The 22,737-nt window shown below is 45.0% G+C and overlaps 1 protein-coding gene across 4 annotated transcripts in view; it reads left to right on the top strand.

Moving 5' to 3' along the window:
• LOC117462483 (disks large-associated protein 1-like) overlaps positions 1-22,737 on the top strand; it is a 287,620-nt gene that overhangs the window by 254,279 nt on the left and 10,604 nt on the right. For all 4 annotated transcript variants that reach the window (XM_071206261.1, XM_071206263.1, XM_071206262.1 and 1 more), the window contains 5 exons: positions 9,829-9,874; positions 10,626-10,925; positions 18,704-18,836; positions 20,779-20,870; positions 21,795-21,947. In XM_071206261.1, coding sequence (XP_071062362.1) covers positions 9,829-9,874; positions 10,626-10,925; positions 18,704-18,836; positions 20,779-20,870; positions 21,795-21,947 — 724 coding nt within the window. The remainder of the gene's footprint in view (positions 1-9,828; positions 9,875-10,625; positions 10,926-18,703; positions 18,837-20,778; positions 20,871-21,794; positions 21,948-22,737) is intronic.

Raw genomic sequence — 22,737 nt, 5'->3', positions numbered from 1 at the left:
ACCCTCGGAGCACACTCTCCAATCACAGAGCTTGAGGATTATCACGGGGTTTGTCAAGAGCACATGGTGTAGTCCAAACGATAGCTGGGGATTCTGGGTAGTGTAGTGTCTTCTGCCATCCTTTACTCCTGGGAATGGACGCTCACATTACCTTTAAGGGCAGCCGACATAAACGAATGCCGTGCTTCCATGAGCGTCAAATCCCGACGCAGATGGGAATACATTGCAATCAGTTGAAAGCTATTTGCGTCCCTTTATGACGCTGAAGGAGCCTAGGAGCGTCACAATTGGACGCCACGGACACTGACCAAACGTCGCTATTGGACGCTTAGGGAGTGAGAGTGTGTTGCAGGTGGAGATAGTTCTGGCTGCAGTCTTGTTGTTGTTGTTTCAGCTCTGGTTCTCTGTCTGTTCGATGGAGAAGGAGGAGTTTCCTGTTGGGTTAGGTCTTTTGTCTGCTTGGAGGGTCGGGTTCTTGGCTTTTCTAACTCAGAGGGGGAGTCCAGATCTCGGGACGCATTACCTCCAACCCTTTCCACTCTGACTCTTTCTAATCATACTATCTGTCTTAATTGTTAAATGCCATCTAAACAACATAATTGATGTCTACTAATGATATTACAAAAACTCACTCTAAAAATGGTTTCATCCATTGCTACATATTTACCCAACATAACTCTTTCAGGAAACCATTTTCTCCTATAAATTGAAAAACTGACATGTTTCCAGCATCACATATTCCACACACTACGAAAGAACATCTTCATATTTTAAATCCCACTGTTACTTAGAATAATAGTAAACCTGCAGAGCACACTAATCCGATCACAGTAATGTAATTTGACCCAAGTGTAGGACCATGTCGTTCCTAAAAATGTTAGAAAACTCCAACTACAATATTTATAGATAAATTGATTTAGCAAAATGAAATGTTATGTAATTCAAAATGTGACAAAAGAACAATGATTTGTCTTACACAAGATTGTGGTCTAACAGAATGACTCCTGACCTCATGGGGTCAAATGACTTGGATGCTGCTCATCCTGAACATGTGGCCTGAAGAACAAAAGGATCTCTTACTCATTAACCCAATGGACTCTAAGAGATGAGATCTAGCCCTGAGGTGGCTGACTTTAAAATGAACTGTGACAAATAAACCACATACTTGTGGGTACATTATATTTTACACAATATAACACAAAACAACACTACATTAAGACAATAACCACTCAAATGAGCCTTGGTGAAAAACATGAAAGACAAAACAACTTAATCTACTCTCATTGTTCGTTCCACCCTCAATATGCCAACTTGCTGGCCCACTAGTTTAGCCTCACTGTTGCATGATTAACACAACTCCTAAATAACATTACAATAGTGAGCTCGCCATCCAATGCCCAACAAATTATCATCTCTCCATGTCCAATCTAGGTGGAATAATCCACTATTATGTTCAATTTGAATCAAACTTTAACCTGCATGTACTTCATATACTCAGCAAAACCCATTATTACTTCCCCTCAACGTTACTGTATGCAATTAATTGTCCCATTGCTCCCGGTAACTCCCTGGAATTTCAGAATTGTCTTTACCATTCTGACGTTCCATATTCACTTCGCTTTTATTTATCTGACTTAATTAATATGTGTTCACTTGTATTAATATACTGGGCTATTGTCGTTGTTACTATTAACGTGCTTCCCTTATAAAAAATGTCAAGGGTGGGGACCACAAATGAGCTTCACTCTTCTGAGTGCATTGTCTGAGTTCCACAGACAATCGCTCACACAGGTATTTTAGGTAAAAATCACACAGATTTATTCCCCGTACAGTTTGTCCAGCTTGATAATGTGATGTTTCCCTTTATCACACGTCAGCTTTCCAAATTAAGTTTACAGACAAAGGAAAACGAGAGCCGGTCCCGTCACAATTTCGGTGAGGTTCGCGTTCTCTCCCTCGATTTAACATATAACAGACCTCTGGCTTTTAGCTTTCAGCCTTGGTCTGTTATTTAACCCCAGTTTTAAATGGCGACCCGATCTAAAATATCGAGTTTCCAGGTTTTGTCGTGCAGGAATAAAACCTCGCAACCAACAAACTGCACCGTCTCCATGCCACTCAGGAATAAGCTACCTGTAGATCCACGCCAAACTGCTCTATTTACGTTACGCAGGACTTTCTGTCTACCTGGCGATCAACGTTCACGTTTTGTATATAACTTTCCTAACATAGTAAAATATGCATTGTATATTCCATTTAAACTTTAAAAACACTGTGAAACGCCTACAGACAATCCTAAAGTTTTAGCATATCCAATTACAGACAGTTGATTTTCATAACAGTCGTCTGCATACCTTATTTTGCAGGGCCCTGCTGATTGTCTGAGATGTTTGAAAGCGTTTGTTCCCGACCCATTCCGGTCGTCTGGATTATTCCTCAGCATTGTTTATCAGGCACGTCGAGTCACCATTTGATAGAGATTTTGAGGGATAACTCGTCCGCTTTCCAAATCTCCGCGTGTCCCTAACAAGCTGGTTATCATACAGGAAGGAATCCAGAGCATACAAGTAACCGTTAAACAATAATCTACTTTAATGGTAATATGACAATGCAATACAATCAATACATTACCATACAAAGCCATATCATATCATATGCGTAATGTCAGGAATATGCCTACTCCCGTCCTTGTTCACGTGCTGCCCCGACCTTCCGGTCCGGGCCGCGCGAGAAGAGAGGCAGAACCAAAGGATGCATGGCTCTCAAATACCAACAGAAACATGAAGGGGTGGAGTTTAACTGGTCGTCTTTTCCGGTCATCTCAAACAAAGACCTCTGGCATTCACTGTCTCCTATTTCTGCAGCCTCCACACACACACATCCCCCCACATTCCAGAGACCACAGTGGGGTCTTGCTCACAAAGATAACACAACGATTTCATCTCTCATAACCCCAACTTCTGGTTACACAGACTGCTTATTATTAATACAAAGTAATTAAACCCACACATATACTATTCAAGATATGTAGACTTCCCTGAAACATGACATGCTAGAGATCTTAAGCAGAATATACTCTCATCCACTTAGCACCCTGTCCTGCATAACTACACCTCCTCCACAGAGCAATAAAACCATGTTTACTCTAACCAGCCCTTTGTTTATAGCCATTTTAGTCCTCACATTTATGAAAGGATAAAACAGAGAAATCAATATAAAACACAAACACAGGTATTGTTTGAACAGTATTCACTTAACTGCTACTATTGATAATTACCAGAGAAACTCAAGGGACCTCTTTTAATATCTGGAAATTGCAACAAGACTTTCTGCCATTTCAAATGTAACACACTTCTTAAATATCAGATGATAATACTCTGCAACGCTCCTCAGGGTCCTGAAATGCTCCACGTGTTGAAATATTACCCATAGCGGCTACCGTTTTTAAACTATAGTTAGAAATGTAAGAGGTTTATCTCTCATTCAGAACAATGGAAAGGCTCTCCTTTCACTGCACATCTCCATGGTAACCTTTGATCTCTGGGCTCACACACACAGGTGTTTGATAATGTTGTCACCATGGTAACCTTTGATCTCTGGGCTCACACACAGGTGTTTGATAACGTCTTTACCTCAAACGCAAATACACAGACTGGACTTTAACAGACTGTCTCAGCCTATTATTTTCTGTCTGATGGAGACTTCATACTGACTTCAACATGTTCCACATATTGTATACATTATTGGTGACGTATGCTTTAAGTTCAAAAGTTTGCAGTTAAAATATTCTGCTGCTTTCCAAAGTGTTTTTACTTTATTTGCTCTTCTTAATACACATTCATTCTCTACTACTTACATTTAATATGTAACTCCTTCAGCCTACTTTCAGCTACAGAAACCATTCAACTATTACATTATTGAGCTATTTCAGCTATACATGTTGTTGTTTATACCTTTTGTAAACCTTTTCTTTTCAATATTAAGCTTCTTCACTATTTTTCCTACTCTTCCAGTTTAACATTTCACTTTCAAGTTTTCAACAAAGTCATTGCAATGCATTTGAGCTGTAACCATTTTGATTCAAATCATTTCACTTTTCTGCATTTCTCCGTTAAGTTCAGCAACACACTTACTTGGTTTTTGTAGCTAGAAGCAGCTTTTGCTTTTCAAAGCTAATTTTGTGAGGTTTGGTAGTTTGTTGGGTAAACCCAACTGGAACTGATGTCTGCAGTAGTCCCAACAGTAGTATGGTCCAAAGTGTGGGACCCCCCTCACTATAACCCCACAGGCTACAGCCTCCAGTATGGCTGAAGAGTTGAATCACTGAGTATGGTGGATTTCACGAAAGGAGGATTCATTGCACCGCTGTTGTATTGGACTGCATTGATTTTGTAGTAATGTGAACCTAGTAAATTGAACAAATATACAGTACCAGTCAAAAGTTTGGACACACCTTCTCATTCAATGGTTTTTGTTTATTTTAATGTTGTTCTACTTTGTAGATGAATACTGAAGACATCAAAACTATGAAGGAACACAGAATTCTCTAGTTAACAACAAAGTGTTAAAAAATCCAGAATATGATTTTGTATTCTTCAGAGTAGCCCCCTTTTGCCTTGATGACAGCTTTGCACACTCTTGGCTTCTCTCAGTCAGCTTGTTGTGTTTCAAAATTCCTCTGCGAAGCAAGGAGTCGGACCAGGCAGTAAGGTTATAATAAAACTGGTTTATTTCAGTTGTGATAAGGAATACACATGCTCAGCTGAGGTCTCTGGAGATCAGCGTTCCACAGCAGTTCCCACTCCAAGCAGTTAACTGTCGAACATTATGTATGCTCACCATTAACACTGTCATGAAGCTCACTTCTCTTCATAGTTTAAGACCTTCTGGAAGCACATTATTCATAAACATTTCTTTATGAGCAAGCAATAATATTCTTCAAGCTTCATGAGGTCGTCACCTGGAATGGTTTTCAATTAACACGTGTGCCTGGTCAAGAGTCAATGTGTGGAATGACTTGCCTTCTGAATGTGTTTGAGACCATCAGTTGTGTTGAGCAGAGGTAGGGTTAGTACAGTGGAAAGCCCTATTTGACTACTGATGTAATCCATATTATAGCAAGAACCAGTCAACTCAGGGAAGAGAAACGACCGTCTATCATCACTTTAAGAAATGAAGGCCAGTCGATCCGGAAAATGTCAAGAACTTTGAATGTATCCTCAAGTGCAGTCGCAAAAACCATGGAACGCTATGATGAGACTGGCTCTCATGAGGACCCCCCCCCCCCGGGAAAGGAAGAGCAAGAGTTACCTCTGCTCAGTTCCCAGCCTCAGAAAGCACACATTAAAGCACCTCAGATTAGAGCCCACATAAAGGATCACAGAGCTCAAGCAGCAGACAAATCTCAGCGTCCACCGTTCAGAGGAGACTGCGTGAATCAGGCCTTCATGGTCCAATCGCTGCAGAGATCCACTACTCAGGATGAACAACAAGAAGAAGAGAATTGTTTGGGCCAAGAAACACAAGGATTGGACATTAGATCAGTGTAAACTGTACTTTGGTCTGATTAGTCCACATTTTAGATTTTTGGTTCTAGCCGCCATGTCTTTGTGAGACGCAGAGAAGGTGAGCGGATGGTCTGTGTGTGGTTCCCACCGTGAAGCATGGAGGAGGAAGTGTGGTGGTGGGGAGGGGGGGGGCTTTGCTGGTGTTCGTGTTGGTGATTTATTCAAAATTCAAGGCACACTCAACCAGCATGGCTACCACAGCATTCTGCAGCAATATAAATCGTATTCTGGATTTTTTAACACTTTTTTGTAGATAATTCCATATGTGTTCTTTTATAGTGTTGATGTCTTCAGTATGAATCTACAATGTAGAAAAAAATTAAATAATAAACTTTGAATGAGAAGGTGTGTCCAAACTTTTGACTGGTAGTGTATGTCACTTTAATGTACAAAAGACACGTACTCACTCACCAACAGATTCAAGTATTAAAGTGAAGATGAAGGTGACGGACAAGGTCACAGTGTTGTCAATCAATCAATGTTTATTTATATAGCCCAATATCACAAATGTTACATTTGTCTACAGTGTGTACAGAATATCAGTATGACAATACGACACCCTCTGTCCTTAGACCCTCTGTCCTCAGACCTTAGACCCTCTGTCCTCAGACCCTCTGTCCTTAGACCCTCACATCGTACAAGGAAAAACTTCCAGAGAAAACCCACAGTTTAAAGGGAACATGGGAGAAACAGAGGGATCCCTCTCCCAGGACGGACAGACGTGCAATAGATTCCGTGTGTAAATTGAAAAGATAATACATTTGCAACATAGGTAGTCCAAATGTTTGGTAAAACGCATGTGTCTGTAATAAGAAGATGAATCCACGAGGATATCAGCACTCTTGTGGGAGCCTTCAGGGAAGTAGTATGATGAGAGTCTGGCAGGACCGCAGAGACAGGTTCAGCAACGACTCGAAGTCCAGGACTCAGATCCAGTACTCAGGATAGAGGATCCAGGACACACGACCACAGCAACAGGATCAGCCTCGACTCAGGATCCCGGCGTATATATGGACACAAAAAAGAGATTTGGGGGAAACTGGGTTATTCAGAACATGAGAGTACACGGGTACAAACAGATAGAAAGACGGAGTAAGGTGCCCCCCCCCAACAGTCCAAGCCTATAGCAGCTAAACTAACGTGTCTACACACATGCACTCCCTTAGGATAGGTTGAGGGAAAAGGGTAGCAAGTAAGAAGTAGGAAACAGGTGGAGAGGCACACAGGGAGAAAGGTCCCCATTGGAACCTGAATTTGTCAGAGGTAGGAGTGGGTCAGTGACTAGCCGGGCTAGGCCTCTCTGCAACCTGTTACCCTCTAATAAACCTCGAGAGGTCATAGAGGGGAGAGGTTTTGGATAAAGTTTTAAATATAAGATCCAAGTTTTTAGGATTTAAGTGAAAGAGTAAGAACTAAAATGTATAGGTGAAGAGGCACAACGTATCTACGTCAATGCACTCTTATTAGATTATTTTATTTTATCACTATAAGCTTTATCAAAAAGGAAGGTCTTAAGCGCACTCTTAAAAACAGATAGGGTGTCTGCCGCCCGAACACAAACTGGAAGCTGATTCCACAAATGTGGAGCTTGATAAGAAAAGGCTCTGGCTCCCATTGTACTTAAATGGCGCGTTTCCACTGCAGGCCTCGCTCGGCCTCGCTCGGCCTCGCTCGGTTTGGTTAGGCCTTATTAGGCCCGGCTCACTTTAAAGCTGCGCTTCCATTACAGTTTAGGAACTGGGGTAGTTACTATAGTAACGCAGTGTAGGCGGAGCCTTGACGTCATCTTCAATGAGCGCCCCAAAAAACAACACAGCCGTTAGCTCTTAGCACTCAGAGCTCACAGCTCCTCATATCTGTTCAGAAACTAGACAAAAGTTAAACAAGTACAAACCACAGACTGTCTGTGTCATGGCGAATACAGTCGCTGGTTTATTTATGTCTGTAGGCCGTTGTTGTGAGTGTGGACGGTCGGAGCATATATAACGTTAGCTTAGCCAAGCTCCATTTAGAAAACATGCATTTTAAAAGGGTTTTTCGCCTGCCGTCTGTCTGCAGACTTGTCAAAGCATTAATTCATGGTTTTTACTAACCGGTATCAGTATGTTGTTACTTCGGCATCATTTTGAAACGTGTATTACAATTAAATCACGGTAAAATATGTTCATCTTGTTGTAGTTGTAGCCCCCTTGCCAGCGATTATCTCTCTAGTTTAGCATACTCAGCCCGACTCAGCCTGGTTGTTCCTGGCCCTAGAACCACGATTTAGTCGGGCCAGAAAAAAGGTGAAAAAGAAGCCCCGGGCCAAAACTAGGCCAAGTGGAAGCGCAACCAAAAACGGGCCCCGCACGGCTCGGCACGCTTAAAGCGAGCTACCCGCTGCAGTGGAAACGCGCCATTAGAGATGTCAGACAGCTGATTCATAATGTGAGAAAGAGTGGATAGTAACTTTCGCATAGTCTAACTCCTGGACGAGGGAACAGTGAGGGACTGTTGGTTGGTGAAACTGACCAGTTGAGCATTTAATGCATGATGCAAACACATGTTGCAGTGTGCTAGTAATAAAGCTCTAAATGCTATTAAAAAAACTTTTGTATGAAAAAGTCACACAGATATTTGTGCCTTTTTAAAAAGGCTTAAGGATATTGGGGTTTAAGAATGTAACCTTTGGCGATGCTTATTTGAATAGTAATTTGGCACAATTATCTTAACTAAGCTATTTGCCCATGCATCTCTGGTGCTTCCACTTCTGGTGGCAGTGTTGGCAGCTGGCAGCCACTCAGTCCAGAACAGGGTTTGGAGGGTTACTATGAAAGTGTAATTCGTTACAAAGTCACATGGATATTTTTTTAATCTGTAACGTAGTCTAAGTAATACAATATAAATGCAATGTAAACTGATTACTTTCCGTTACTTTTGGATTACCTCTATATAATACAAAGACAATCAATACAAAGTAAAGAAATATCGATAAGATGTTATGTGAGACAACAGAACAATGTGTCATCATCATCAGTTTACAAACGCTGTTTTAGTTTACAACTTCAATTAAAAGAAAACGCCATTTTTCGTTTGATAAATCATTTGTCTATACTGCATTAAAAAACTAAATATAAAATCAAAGAATAAAAAACTAAAAGAAAATTCAAACAGTACCTCTACCTATAATATATATCTTTATTTTAAAAATGTTTTGTAACCTGCTATTAATCCCCATTTGTAAAGAATGTACCAGTAATTTGATTACATCCGTGTTTATGTAAAAGTAAATGAATCCGGTTACATGTGATCAGGGACGCGGGAAGGGGGGGTGCTGAGGGGGCTGCAGCACCCCCATCTGCTGGCGGAGAGTTGTAACTGCAACGCCAAAAAGTTCACTAAACAAATCAATACAAAAGTTTTATTTTGAGTTACTATGTTTGAGTTAGTATTTTAGTGTGAGCAGTTAATAAATAATATAGATGATGCGGTGTGCTTCTTCTGTTTCAGTGCAGACAAGATCAGGGATGGGACTTTTGTGAAAGCAAAGTTTAACAACTGGCGAAAGGCAGGGGGAACATCTCTCACAAGCTGTTGCTAAAGACCAAATGACTGCATTTAATATGACGTTATTATACAGGGCGCCCCCCCCACACGCAGATCACGCAGACCCCTCGTGGAGGGAGCCTCCTCTGAAGCGCCAACGCCGCGCACCTACAGTGTAGCGCTCCACCAGCAGCCCCACCGCACCCGCACGCCGCACCCCCAACTCTGACTGACTTCCCGCGTCCCTGCATGTGATCTGTTAATCCCCAAGCCTGGTCCAGACATCCCTCTTCCCAGTCAGTTATTGTAGCTCCTCCTGGAAGATTTTAAGATGTAGAGCTGAGCAGGAATATATCTTATTATTACCGCTCCACCTCCCACATGGTCCCTGGTTTCTTTATTGCCAGAAAGTGTTCGTCCCTAGATCCACAGCAGTGTCAGCACACCCAGCTGACAGTCAACCAACCCCCATGGCCCTACTCTGCAGGTAGGGCCACACAGAAAATGTGTGCCTTCCTGTAGTGTTATGAGGCTGTACCTGAAGGCACCACACACTCCCAGGTCTGATGTACCCATTATTTGAAGGACTGTGAATTGGGACATTCTTTTACATCCAAACCACCACTGAGAGTATGTGATAAATAAAGCTTGAATCATGAATGTGTTGCCTGGGAGCAGACATATTGTAAAAGAGTTGTTGTTCAGTATTGTGTGTTTGTCTCCCTCTGGTGGTCAGGTATCGCCGGTTCCAGCGCTCCAACAGTGTGACAGCAGCGGTGCAGGTAAGCTGCATCCACTGCTGCTTTGAATTACTCGGCTTTAAACATGAACCCCTGAAAGGAACTGTTTATTCTATCTTCGTCCACTTTGTATTAGTTAATAAGGTATCAATATAGGAAAATGTATCAAAATACAGAACCACAGTCGTGTTATTAAGCAACTAAGTAGATTTACTTAAATACTGTACCTAGTTTGAGGTATTTGTACTTTACTTGAGTATTTCAATTTGTGCTACTTTGTACTTCTACTCCACTACAATTTGAGGTAAATTGTGTACTTTTACTCCAATACATTTATTTAATACCTTTAGTTTCTTTACAGATATAGATTATTGATAAACAGTTTGATCAACACTAAAATAAGACTTTAGTTACACCTGGATCCACAATCTACCCGGAAGTAAATACATAAATGATAACTAGTTACACCTTTACCAGCTTCATAAACACATCAATAATTGCAATAATCTGCATCACTCATACTCTTACTTTTGGTACTTTAAGCATATTGTGATGCTAATACTTCTGTACTTTTTCTTGGGTAACATTTTGAATGCAGGACTTTTACTGTAACAATACAGAGTATTCCAACACTCTGGTAGTTGTATTTTTTTACAGTCAGAGAGTGAAATAAGTTGTTCCCGGCCTAAATAGGCTTCAAATCATTTGGAAGCAAGTGGACACCTTGTGGTCAAAAAGTCTTACAACCATGTGCTCATTGAGACGTGTTTGAGATGTATTCTTTACCATGCAGGCGGACCTGGACCTGCCGGACCTGCCGGACCTGCCGGACCTGCTGGACACCCCCCTGGATTCCCCGGACACCGACATGGAGGGTCTGTCCTCGGGGGCCCTCTCTCGACAGTACTCCCGCGATGCTGCCACTTCCACGGTCAGCATCCAGGGCTCAGGGAACCACTACCACGCCTGCACCTCCGACGACTACGACGATGTGGGCTTCGACCCCTCCATCCTTCCCCCCCCGGACCCCTGGATAGACAGTGTGGCCGATGACTCACTGGATGTCAACTTCAACAGCTCTGCTATTCTGGAGGTATGTGGGAGCATGCTCCGCCATTTTATAAGAACAGGGCTGGGACGTCCGAGGAACAAAGCATTGATGTATGTCACTGTTTCCTGACTCACTCATTAACTCCAAACAAGACTTCTGTTCATGCCCTCATTGTGTTGATCTCGGGGTAACTCTCACTAACACAAGTGTTATAGTAAAAAGGGAACAAATTAATAGAAGTGTAATTTGACTAACCTAACTGCTAGTGAAAAAACAATCATAGATTCCTCTTTTAATAGCCTTTTCTCTGTTGTATTTATGCAAATTGCTTTATATTGCATCCTTAGAAAGTGTAGCTCATTGTTCTTGTATATTAGACACAGAAACACACAATCCCTAATACTACACTAACATCATAACGTCTTTTTGAAAAGCTTCCATAATGATGTGCATATGCATGTAAAGTGTCTATCACCTGATGACATCAGCATTAGATTACAATATAGGGAGCATGTGACTCAGTGGGTGTAATCCCTGCTGCAGTCAGTAAGTGTCCTTGGGCAAGGCACTTCACCCCAACCTGCTCCTGTGGGCATTTCCCACTGTACTGAATGTATGTAGGACGCTTTGGATAAAAGCATCTTTCATAACAGTGGTTTTCATTTGATTGATGCAGTTACATTTTAGATCACTCAATTGTTTTAGAAATGTAAACTCAACACTTTACTGCCACAATCTTTTAAATGTATTGTCACGATCTGTCTGTGTTGTGTTTTGTCTTGTCTTTTGCTGTCTTTGGTTTCATGTTTTATTTTGAAAAGTCTTCACCCCCTGTCTTGCCTGTTGCTTTCTGTCTGTTTTCCCTCCTACCTGATGACCTGATTGTGTTCACCTGGTGCCCAGGCTGTGTTTTCTCCTCCCTCCTCACCTGTGTCTTGTTTGTGTGATTAGTCTTGTGTGTATTTAAGTATCGCTATTGGGTTATCCCTCTGCGCCCCCGTGCAGCACTGAAACACTTGTAGTCCACGCCCACCCGCTAGGTGGGCCCCACCCTCGGGCCTCCTTCCGGTATAAATAGGAAGGTGGCCCGGCAATCTGCTCCCTCTTTTCTTCAGCAACCAGCAGTTTACTGAAGCACGAGAAAGAATCATGAGCAGCAATGATCGTATCCGCATGTGTCCTTCGTGCAATACAGGATATATTATGAGCTATGATTTGCACCCGATATGCGCACCTGCCTGGGGCCAGAGCACGCGGACGCGGCTCTCAGCCAGCAGATCGCATGTTCACATTGTGTGCGTCTCCCATCATCCGACAGGAAGCAAAGGGCGGACGCTCTAGCTGCTGCGGGTGAGGAGGACGACTGGCCCATCCAGAACAGGGACGACAACCTGTTTCTGGAGGCTAGTGGGGGGCAGGAGTCGGACGACTCCTACCCCGTCTCCCTCCATGGCTCGCCATGCGGCTCTCCCCTTCCCCCTCTTCCCCTACTCCGTGTCCACGGCGCTACCGGCGTTGGGTGGCATCATGCTGGAGCTGCCGGACATAATCGGCAAAGCAGCAGCATGCAGAGGCCTCTCCGTTCCCCGAGGACGGGAGAGGGTGGCTCTGGATGACATGGCCGGAGTATTTTCCCGGGTTCAGACGGGCAGGAGTGACCCGATCTGGCCGCGCTTCCCCGCCATTAGGCGTTACCAGGAAGGGGCAGCGGCGAACCCGAGGACCTTAAGGGCTCCGGTGGCCACCTTTGTTCCCTTCACTAAGGTGGAGGGGTTCACGGACGAGGTTTTTCCAACCACACCCGCTCTGGAACCGAGCTTAACGGCGTTTTTCGGGGTTAGGCAGGCCAACTTGGTTGCCGGACGGCGCCCTATGTTGACCACCCCCAAAGACCAGTATGTCGCCCGCCAGGCTGACCGGGCGCACCAGTGTGCGTTCCAGGCATCTGCAGCAGCGAATAACATTGCGTTGCTGACCAACTCGGTGGTGACGTGGCTCCAGAGGAGGCAGCGGAGATCGCTAAGGCGGCCAGCACGGCACTCACGCTGTGCGCAGCCGTGGCAGTCTCCCAGGCTAGAATCACGGCCTGGATGACTCAGATCCAGCGCCACCTTTGGTTGCAGCAGGCAGCGGTGACAGAGCCAGCCAGGAAGGTTCTGCTGGACGCTCCGATCAGCTCGGACGGGCTGTTCCGACCCCAGTTCCTGGCCATGGTCGAGTCCATGAAGGCGGCTTCGGAGCAAGCGGAGGACATCCGCCAGCACGTCAGCTGGCTCCAGCCAGCGGTGAAGCCGCAACGGCTCCAGCGGCAGCAGCAGCAGCCAACCCAGCCACAGCGGCAGACGGACAGACACGCACAGCAGCAACAGCCGAGGCGTCAGAGTCGTCCGTCAGCGGCGGCGGGGTCACCGTCCCGCGCCTCCGGCCCCCCACCAGAGAGGGGGGGTAAGAAGGGAGTGAGGTACTCCCGTTCGGCGTCTGCTTCACGAGAGCCGCCGAAGAAACAAAGCTGGCCTTGACGGTTTGGGGGGGAGTGTGAAGGAAATAAAAAAAGATTATTTCCCAACATGTTGTCTGAGTCATCAGTTACAAATGTGTTTCACATATCCTCCACCCTGGGTGAACCAGCTGCCTATGACCTATCGGTTAATAGCCAGCAGAGTTCGTTACAAAAGCCTGCACTATTTAATCTATCGATTAATAAGCGGCAGAGCACAGTAACTACACCAGCTGCCTCCAATCTGTTGATTAGTAGGCAGCTGGGTTCGCTGCAGAGGCCTGGTGGTTATAACTTTTCGGTTATTAAACCACAGACCTCGCGGCATTCCTCTGTCCGAGATATGCCACCTACACACGGTCACAATAAGCCCATGAGCGCCGTGGTAACGCCTCATGTGGATATCACGGCACACACCCCCATCCATCCTCTGAGCGTGGACGCGCGTCATGATGAGAGGCGGAGTGAAATGCAGCGTGTGGAGGCCTCCTCACAGCCCTTTCGCTCTAGGCCCACCTTGGGTTGCCTCACGGGCAGCGGCGGCGAGGGCTTTGGCGTGGCTCGTCGTCATGACAACCACAACACATCTCGAGCATGTGCGCCCGCTCTCAGAGTGTTTCTCGGAGTGGCAGCGCCTGTGTTTGATGGACGGATGGATGCACAGGCTGATCAGCAGAGGGTACACCCTGCAGTTCGCCTCCCCCCCCCCACAGTTCAACGGGATACAGGTGACACGCCTGTCATCCCGAGAACAGTGTCTTGCGCTCCAAGCAGAGCTACGGGAACTCCTGTTGAAAGAGGGTATTTCCAGGGTTCCCCAGGAGGAAGAAAATCAGGGGTATTACTCCCGCTATTTACTTGTCCCGAAAAAGACGGGGGGAATGAGACCCATCCTCGACCTGTCAGCTTTCAACAAGGCAATAATGAAGAGGCCTTTTCACATGCTGACGGTCAAAAAGGTGCTAGAGTGTGTTCACCAGGGAGACTGGTTCACCTCTATAGACCTAAAGGATGCGTACTTCCACGTACCCATCATCCCACAACACAGGAAATTCCTGCGGTTTTCATTCCAGGGAATATCGTACCAGTACAACCGTCTGCCGTTCGGGTATTCCCTGGCTCCTCGCACTTTTTCAAAGTGTGTAGAGACGGCGCTGCAGCCGCTACACAGAGGAGGGAGGAGAGTACTATTTTACCTGGACGACCTGCTGCTGCTGGCTCGCTCCAGGGAGGAAGCGGCTTTACAGACGGTACAACTCATATCGCATCTGTCAAAGCGGGGTTTCATGATCAACTGGAAAAAGAGCTGTCCTCTTCCCTCCCAGAGTATGGTTTACCTGGGGGTGGAATTGAACTCAGCCCGCATGAGAGCACGACTCTCACGGCAGAGAGTGGAGACGCTGACAGCTCTCCTTCAACGTGTCACACCCCGCAGCGTGGTGACGTCACTCTCCGTGATGCGGCTGCTCGGCATGATGGCAGCAGGTCACGGGGTGATTCCCCTGGGTCTCCTGCACATGAGGAGACTGTAGAGGTGGTTCATCAGCCTCCGCATCGACCCCGTACGACAGAAGAGGCGCATGGTGGTCATCCCTCTGTCTGTGGGTTCAGACTTAACCTATTGGAAAAGTCCCCACGTCCTGTCAGAGGGGGTGGCCCTGGGCAGAGTTACGTCACACATCTCGGTGTTCACAGACGCATCTCTCTCAGGGTGGGGAGGAACGTGCATGTCGCAGGCAGTGGGAGGACAGTGGCCGGCTCACATGTCTTTCCACATAAATGTGCTGGAATTGATCTCCGTACGGAGAGTAATTCAACATTTTGCCCGTTGCTGCGGAAACAGCATGTGTTGATTCGCACAGACAACAGAGCCGCGGCAGCCTACATCAATCGCCAGGGAGGTGTACGCTCAGTGCAGCTTCTGAACACAGCCAGACGGCTGTTGATCTGGGCGCGCGCACACGTGCTCTCCATCAGAGCACTGTATGTGCCCGGAGAGCTGAACAAAGAGGCAGACCTCATGTCCCGAGGAGGTCCTCGCCAGGGGGACTGGAGCCTCCATCGCGAGCTGATCGCCCAGGTTTGGAGCCGTTTCGGGAGGGCGGAGGTGGATCTATTCGCCGCACATGCCGCAATGCGCGCTCTGGTTCTCCCTGGGGGTGGACGCATTCGCACATCGACCATGGCCCAGGGGACGGCTGCACGCCTTCCCACCAGTCCCGCTGATTCCTCGGCTTCTGGACCGAGTGCAGGAGGAGCGGCTGTCAGTGATCCTAATTGCCCCGGAACGCACGGGAGCTTCCTGGTTTCCATGCCTACAGCGTACGCTGTCAGGCAGGCCGTGGGAGATTCCGTGGGGGGGGACGCTCTCTCACAGGTGGAGGGAGCGATCTGCAGTCACCCAGTGATAGGCCAGCCCTTATGGGCATGGCCCCTGAGCGGGAACACTTAGAGAGCTGGGGTCTCTCTCAAGATGTTGTACGCACCATTCAGGGAGCCAGGGCCGCGTCTACCAGAGCGTCCTACACAGCCAAGTGGGCAGCGTTCCAGCGTTGGTGTGTAGGGAGAAGCCTGGACCCCATCACGTGCCCCTGCCTCACGTGCTGTCATTCCTCCAGCTGTTGTTGGACAGGAATTTGGCGTTCAGCACAATCAAGGTATATGTGGCTGCCATATCATCTTGTCACGTGGGTTTCGGAACAGGGACGTTGTTCAGTCACCCCCTGACGAAACGGTTTCTGCAAGGGGTACGAAGACTCAGACCGGTGTCACACGCACTGGCGCCTCAGTGGGATTTGGCTTTGGTGTTACGAGCACTAAGCAAAGCCCCATTTGAACCTTTAGAGCAGGTTCCCCTCAACATGTTATCAGCTAAAGTAGTACTGCTTTTGGCTCTAACATCGGCGAAAAGGGTGAGTGATTTATCGGCTCTCTCTGTGGCCCCGTCATGCCTCCGGATCCAAGGGGATGGCAGTTCGGCTGTGTTACGTCCTAACCCAGCCTTTATGCCAAAGGTCATCACAAGCTCTTTTAGGTCAAGAGTGATCACCCTGGACGGGTTTTTTCCGCCTCCTCATAAATCGGAGGAAGAAGCCACGTCTCATCTCCTCTGCCCGGTGCGCGCGCTGGCCTGCGATGTGGCGCGCACGGCGGCAGTGCGCTGTTCTCAGCGCCTGTTTGTGCATTACAGAGAGCGCTCTATCGGGCAACCTCTGTCGGCACAACGGCTGTCACACTGGCTGTGTGAGGCGGTCTCACAGGCGTATGTCTCATCTGGGGTGGAGCCCCCGGAGAACATCAAAGCGCACTCAACCAGAGGAATTTCCTCCTCCACGGCTTTGCACGGAGGAATGTCAGTGGAAGATATTTGCACGGCTGCATCTTGGTCTTCCCCCTGTTCATTTATTCAATGTTATTTGAGGGATGTCTCCCATTCCTCTCTGACGCACCCTGTACTGGGTGTCCTGTCGGAGTGAGTGACGTCAGGGACCCAGCTGAGCGCCTCTCTCCTGCCTCTCGGCACACAGAGAGCGGCCTTTTCCCCTCGTAGGAGAGGGATGTTCCCTTTACTCTGACACACTCGTACGGAGTGCCTGATCAGAGTGAGTGACGCCAGGGATCCAGCTGGGCGCTCTCCTACCTGTCTGACACGCAGAGAGCAGCTGTTCCCCCTCTATGATCGCAGGATAAGGTGGGACCTTCGTCTCTACTTTCTCACAGCGGCCGGTATGTATTGTCCCAGCCTTCACCCCGTCGGGAAGATAGGCATGTTTTGCTATGTTCCAGGGACGGTGATGCGCCATTACGCATGGCACAACAGGCAGGGGGTGTTATTGAGCAGGTGTGTCTGTGCTTCTAGTGCTGGACGGACCCAGTGGGGCGCAGACTACATCATGCTTCGCCCCTAACCCAATAGCGATAGCCTTAGAGGGCGAAGCCATATACGAAATAGAACTGAGGTTACCTACTGTAACCCAGCCTCTATGAGTAATGGCGCAGCCCTCTAAGCGCTGGGCCCCACTGGCTCTACGAATAGCTGAAGAAAAGTTATTTTGTATGGGAGCAGATTGCCGGGCCACCTTCCTATTTATACTGGAAGGAGGCCCGAGGGTGGGGCCCACCTAGCGGGTGGGTGTGGACTACAAGTGTTTCAGTGCTGCGCGGGGGCGCAGAGGGATAACCCAATAGCGATAGCCTTAGAGGGCTGCGCCATTACTCATAGAAGCTGGGTTACAGTAGGTAACCCCAGTTCTGGTTTTTCTGTCTGTCATTGTTGGTTCATTGTTTGTCTTTGACCGTGTTCTCGTGTTAGTGTTCTGTTTGTGCCTCTAGAACTTGAAATAAAGGTATTTTTTCAGTTTATTCTGCATTTGGGTCCTGCCTGCTTCACTCAACCGTAACATGTATGAAAGATAAAAGGTTTTGTTTTGATGTTGCTGCTGGCTGCTACAGGAGATGTTCACCTCAACAGAAACGTGCTGTCGGACACTGAATGAGTGACACTGAATCATGACACCTAAAAGCCAGTGGTATAACATTTCAGAAAGGACCTTTAGATGTTTAATCCACCTCGGAAACATGATTCTGTACTGTATTACCGTGTGACAGTAATATGTCATCAACACAGGTGAACGCTCGGTGTGGGCTGTGACGGATTATTGATTATTAAACTCCAGCAAGTTTACAGAACAAAATGGAGGCAGTAGATAAACAAAAAACGGTCAGCAAAGGTCATGGATAAGATCCTGTAAATGGCTTTTCTCCTTTATTTCTTATTTCTTAACAGATACCAAATGACGAACAGTGCAGGAAGAGTCAACAACCCATTGCGCTTATTTGAAGCCTCTCCCTTAATAATGTTAAAAATCACCATTTTATATAAAACACAAGATCAATATGCAAACAATTGCTTGAATTCAATAAAAATGAACAACATGTTCAAAACAACATATACTATATTAAACATTTAAATAAAGTAACACTAATATGAATATGAAAACCAGGCCTCATACAGAGGTCAAATTCAGGTTTCTTTAACCATAACAGTAAAGCAGTCAATGTGAAGTATATCATGTAATAAAACAAACTGGAAATAAATGCTATATTGTATTCTAGAGATGAAGTTTGTTGAGTAATTTAGTTGGTCTTTTAGTTATCCGACATTACACACTGTTTGATATTTCACATCGATAGTTAGCAAGCGATGGAAACATCATGTATGATACCGTACTGGTGGATACCGTATGCCTCTGTCACATGGCAGAGAATGTAAAGTGGCTGCAGGTGTGTCCACATGTTGTGAAGCTGGATGTTTGCCTGGCAGGTGGTGCAGCGCTCCGTGTGCCACAGAGACGGACACTGGTTCCTGAAGCTGCTGCAGGCGGAGACCGACCGCATGGACGGGTGGTGTCGGCAGATGGAGCTGGACCAGAGGGACAACGACCTTCCGGAGGACAGTACGTCTCTGTTGTCATGTAGAGGCGTCCATGCATGTAGCCTGGGGTGGAAGAAAAGTGTTTACTTAAGTAAAAGTAGCAATACTACAGTGTCAAAATACTCAGTTACAAGTAAAAGTCCTGCAAAATTCAAATTCAAAATGATACTTTAGTAAAAGTAACAAAGTACTAGCATCAAGATATACTTTAAGTACCAAAAGAAAAAGTATTCATTATGCAGAATGGTCCATTTAAGCACCATGCATTTGAATAATTGTTTTATAATTATTGATGCTATTCGTCACTTCAATGTTGCACTTGGTAAAAGTGGGCTTTATTTGAATGACCTATACGTATAATAATGGTTTGGTTGACCTATAATAGTATATCATCATGAATTCTTTGATTTATATTTTGTATCAATAGCCTTAATCTGTGAAGTAGATATTCACTTAATATGTCAAATAAATGTAGGGGAATAGAAATATGAAGTTGCATATTGTGAATATACTCAAGTCAAGTACAGGTACTTCAATGTTCTGTGCTTGTGTTGTTTTCTCTGATGTCTTTGCCTTTTCTCTGCCATGCTTATTCATGGTACAAATCTGAGCTGGAATTACGGGAGCAACTTTGATTCATTAGCATTCATATTCTTTTTCACGCGTTCAGGTTTCCAGATGAATTGCATTACATGATTTCACAAGAACTCAGAAAAACTGAAAGGACTCACATAACTGTATTAGGTTAGTTGAAAGCAATCATATTACGTTTAAATATAAAATATTAGGTTCAACTTAATGTTATTGCTTTCAACTAACCTAATAATAATATTTATATAGCGCTTTGCTCAAAGACACTTTACATTACACGTTACTTTTAGACGCTTTTGTCCAAAGCGACGTACATGCATTCAGTACTGTGAATACTGTGAATGCAATCAAGTGTAATCTGTTGCCATAATAATACACTTAGTTCAAGTCAACGTTTCCGTTTTTTGGGGTGAACGCACTGGACATGGTGTGTGTGTGTGTGTGTGTGTGTGTGTGTGTGTGTGTGTGTGTGTGTGTGTGTGTGTGTGTGTGTGTGTGTGTGTGTGTGTGTGTGTGTGTGTGTGTGTGTGTGTGTGTGTGTGTGTGTGTGTGTGTGTGTGTGTGTGTGTGTGTGTGTGTGTGTGTGTGTACAGGATCTAATTACCTCTGTGTCTAAATGGTGATGACAGTGAGCCATATTCAAGAGGAAACGGCCATACTGAAGCTGAAAGAGTTGTTTTTTTGTTTTTCTTTTACCATTTACTGAATCATTTCTTTAGTGTTCCAGTAGCAAGCTTTCTGTCTGTGTGTCTGAGAGGAGCAGTAGAGCAGGAACAACATCACTCAAATGTGAACTAGGGGAAACGGGAAGATTAGCACATTGGTAATCTTTAGTGGAAACGAGGCTCCGGAAACTTCTCAAATAAAGGCCTGGATAATTATTCAGACAGGATGACTCACGTTAGAACAGAAGCAGTGGGAGATGCAAAATGATGACAGAGATTGTCCAATTGTTGGAGCTGGTCCCAAAAACATCAAATGTGAAATAGGGAAAAAAAGGTCAATCCTACGGAAGACCAGGACTGCCAATACTGAACAGAATCTTTATCGAAAATGTTTCCCGTTACTGCCAAAAAAGTATTCTCAGTGTTCTCCAAAGGCTAACACAACTATAAAGAACATTCAAATGAAATGTCCAATGTTAAAAAATAACATAGTGAAAAGTGAGATTTGACAGGAAAATCCATTGGCTTACACCTTCTGCAAATCAAGAACACTTTTAATGGAATTAAAAACACTAAAATATGACAATGTTCTTAATTAAATAAAAACATGAATTAATACATTAATACAAATTAGTGCTGGGCAATTTTAAGCGATTAATCACATTGTTATGCGCAAAATTGTGTCTCTGAACTGTCTCTGTCTCTCAGTCCTGGGGAAGATGAGGAGTGCGATGGGAAGCGCCCAGCTGCTGATGTCTCAGAAGTTCCAGCAGTTCAGGGAGCTGTGTGAGGAGAACTTGGTGAGACCGAGCGCTGAGAACAATCCTTTCATAATGACATTCTACATCTTCGACTTTGTGGGAGACTTTTCACTGAGCTAAGATTTTATTTTGAATGACATTCTTCATTCCTTGAATTACTTTGGATTTCCTTTACCCATTTATTTATTTCCTGCTTCTTCTTCCAAGTTCTTATTCATTTCCTCAAACTGTTTTACTTCTCACTGACCTAATGTTTCTGACATTCTGAAATTAAATATGTTGTAATATTTGTATCTTGAGATGTTGGCCAGTCAGACTCAGACATCTCAGCCACTCACTGAGTACATTGTGCTGAACGTTGGGACGGATATGTATTGTCCACATAGGACAAATCCTATGTATTGATCGCTTGAATTTCCCTGTGGCCAAAATTAGATCAACATTTAACAATATTTCCGTCAAAGAGTAAATCTTAAACCATATATTTTTCACTTTGTAAAATAATGATACTTAATTCCATATGAATGTTATAATCATTTATCATATCAAATGATAACATGTTGATGGATATCTTTCTTGATTTTGTTTAGTTTAGCATATGATCACTTTTAGATACCCTTTCCTATCATTTTTTATAGCAGTGAAACATGTCCATCAATATAACTAGTTCTGCTACTGTGAATATTGCAAGTAAAAAAAAGATCAAATCGTATTGATGTACTAAAATAATAAAGGACAAGACAGTATGCAATGGGTGTCCAACCAGCATGTTTCAGCTAGTGGAGCTTACGAGAGAAGCATAGGGGTCTTATTGGTGTTCGACCTCAAGACATTGTGGTACAACAACAACATGTGTTGTAAAAATATACATTTGTGTTACTGTATTTAATAAGGTTTATCTTCCCTGTCTGTAATATCTGAAACTTACTTCTCCCCCCCCATCCTCTGTTCCCACTGTCCCAGAACCCGAACGCACACCCCCGCCCGGTGGCCTCAGACCTGGCCGGGTTCTGGGACATGCTGCAGCTGTCCATCGAGAACATCAGCCTCAAGTTTGACGAGCTGCACCAGCTCAGAGCCAACAGCTGGAGACCCCTGGACCCCCCCGACAGAAAGGTACACATTATCAGTCTGCTGTCGGTTGATCAGCGATAACACCCCCATCTAAAGAGAAGATTTCATATTCTTTCTTATAGATGCAAGTCATAGATGCAACAAATGACTTTGTTTTGTAGTCATTTACTGTTCTGCTTTTCCATCGGTGTATCAGAGATGTTCACCAAATGTCATTTCACATAAACCCAATGCTTTGGAGTCCATGTAGCAATAAAACACAAAGTGTGTTAGCAAAGTAATTATCTACACAAACAGAAATCCTCGGATCCTGACATGGATCTAAAATGAAAGAAGAAAATGACTCATGATGATCAGAATACTGCCTTCATATTTTGGGCTATCAGTTTCAGATTGACTAAGAGTGACTTATGATTTTTATTATTTTTCAGTAGTTTCCATGGTGAAACCTTTGGTCATCAAAGTTCTGTCATTCACCTGCTTCTGATTTAGAGTGTTTGAGACCAAACCAGCCCACTGCTCTCCAACCATCACCACCCAAACAGAACACTAACTCATGCTACATTAAGACCATCCGATGACATACTGTACACGTCATGCCCATAACACACTGGTTTGTAACAACTGATGCATTGCTTGCTCTATGGCCACAGCATGCTTTTTGTTGTATTTTGAAGATACTGCCATTATGCAAGACGACAGCTCAACTACATTTATTTTCTTTCTATTAGGCGCTTTCACACCGGACTACTTTTCCCCTTTAGTTCCGTTAGTGCCTGGGATTTTGCGTTCACACCAAAAAGAGAACTTTTACCCCCATTTGTAGTGCCTG

Source organism: Pseudochaenichthys georgianus, chromosome 17 (assembly GCF_902827115.2).
Source record: "Pseudochaenichthys georgianus chromosome 17, fPseGeo1.2, whole genome shotgun sequence".
Classification (NCBI taxonomy): Eukaryota; Metazoa; Chordata; class Actinopteri; order Perciformes; family Channichthyidae; genus Pseudochaenichthys; species Pseudochaenichthys georgianus.
Note: the sequence above shows the minus strand (reverse complement) of the source record. Positions and strands in the feature narration are given on the sequence as shown.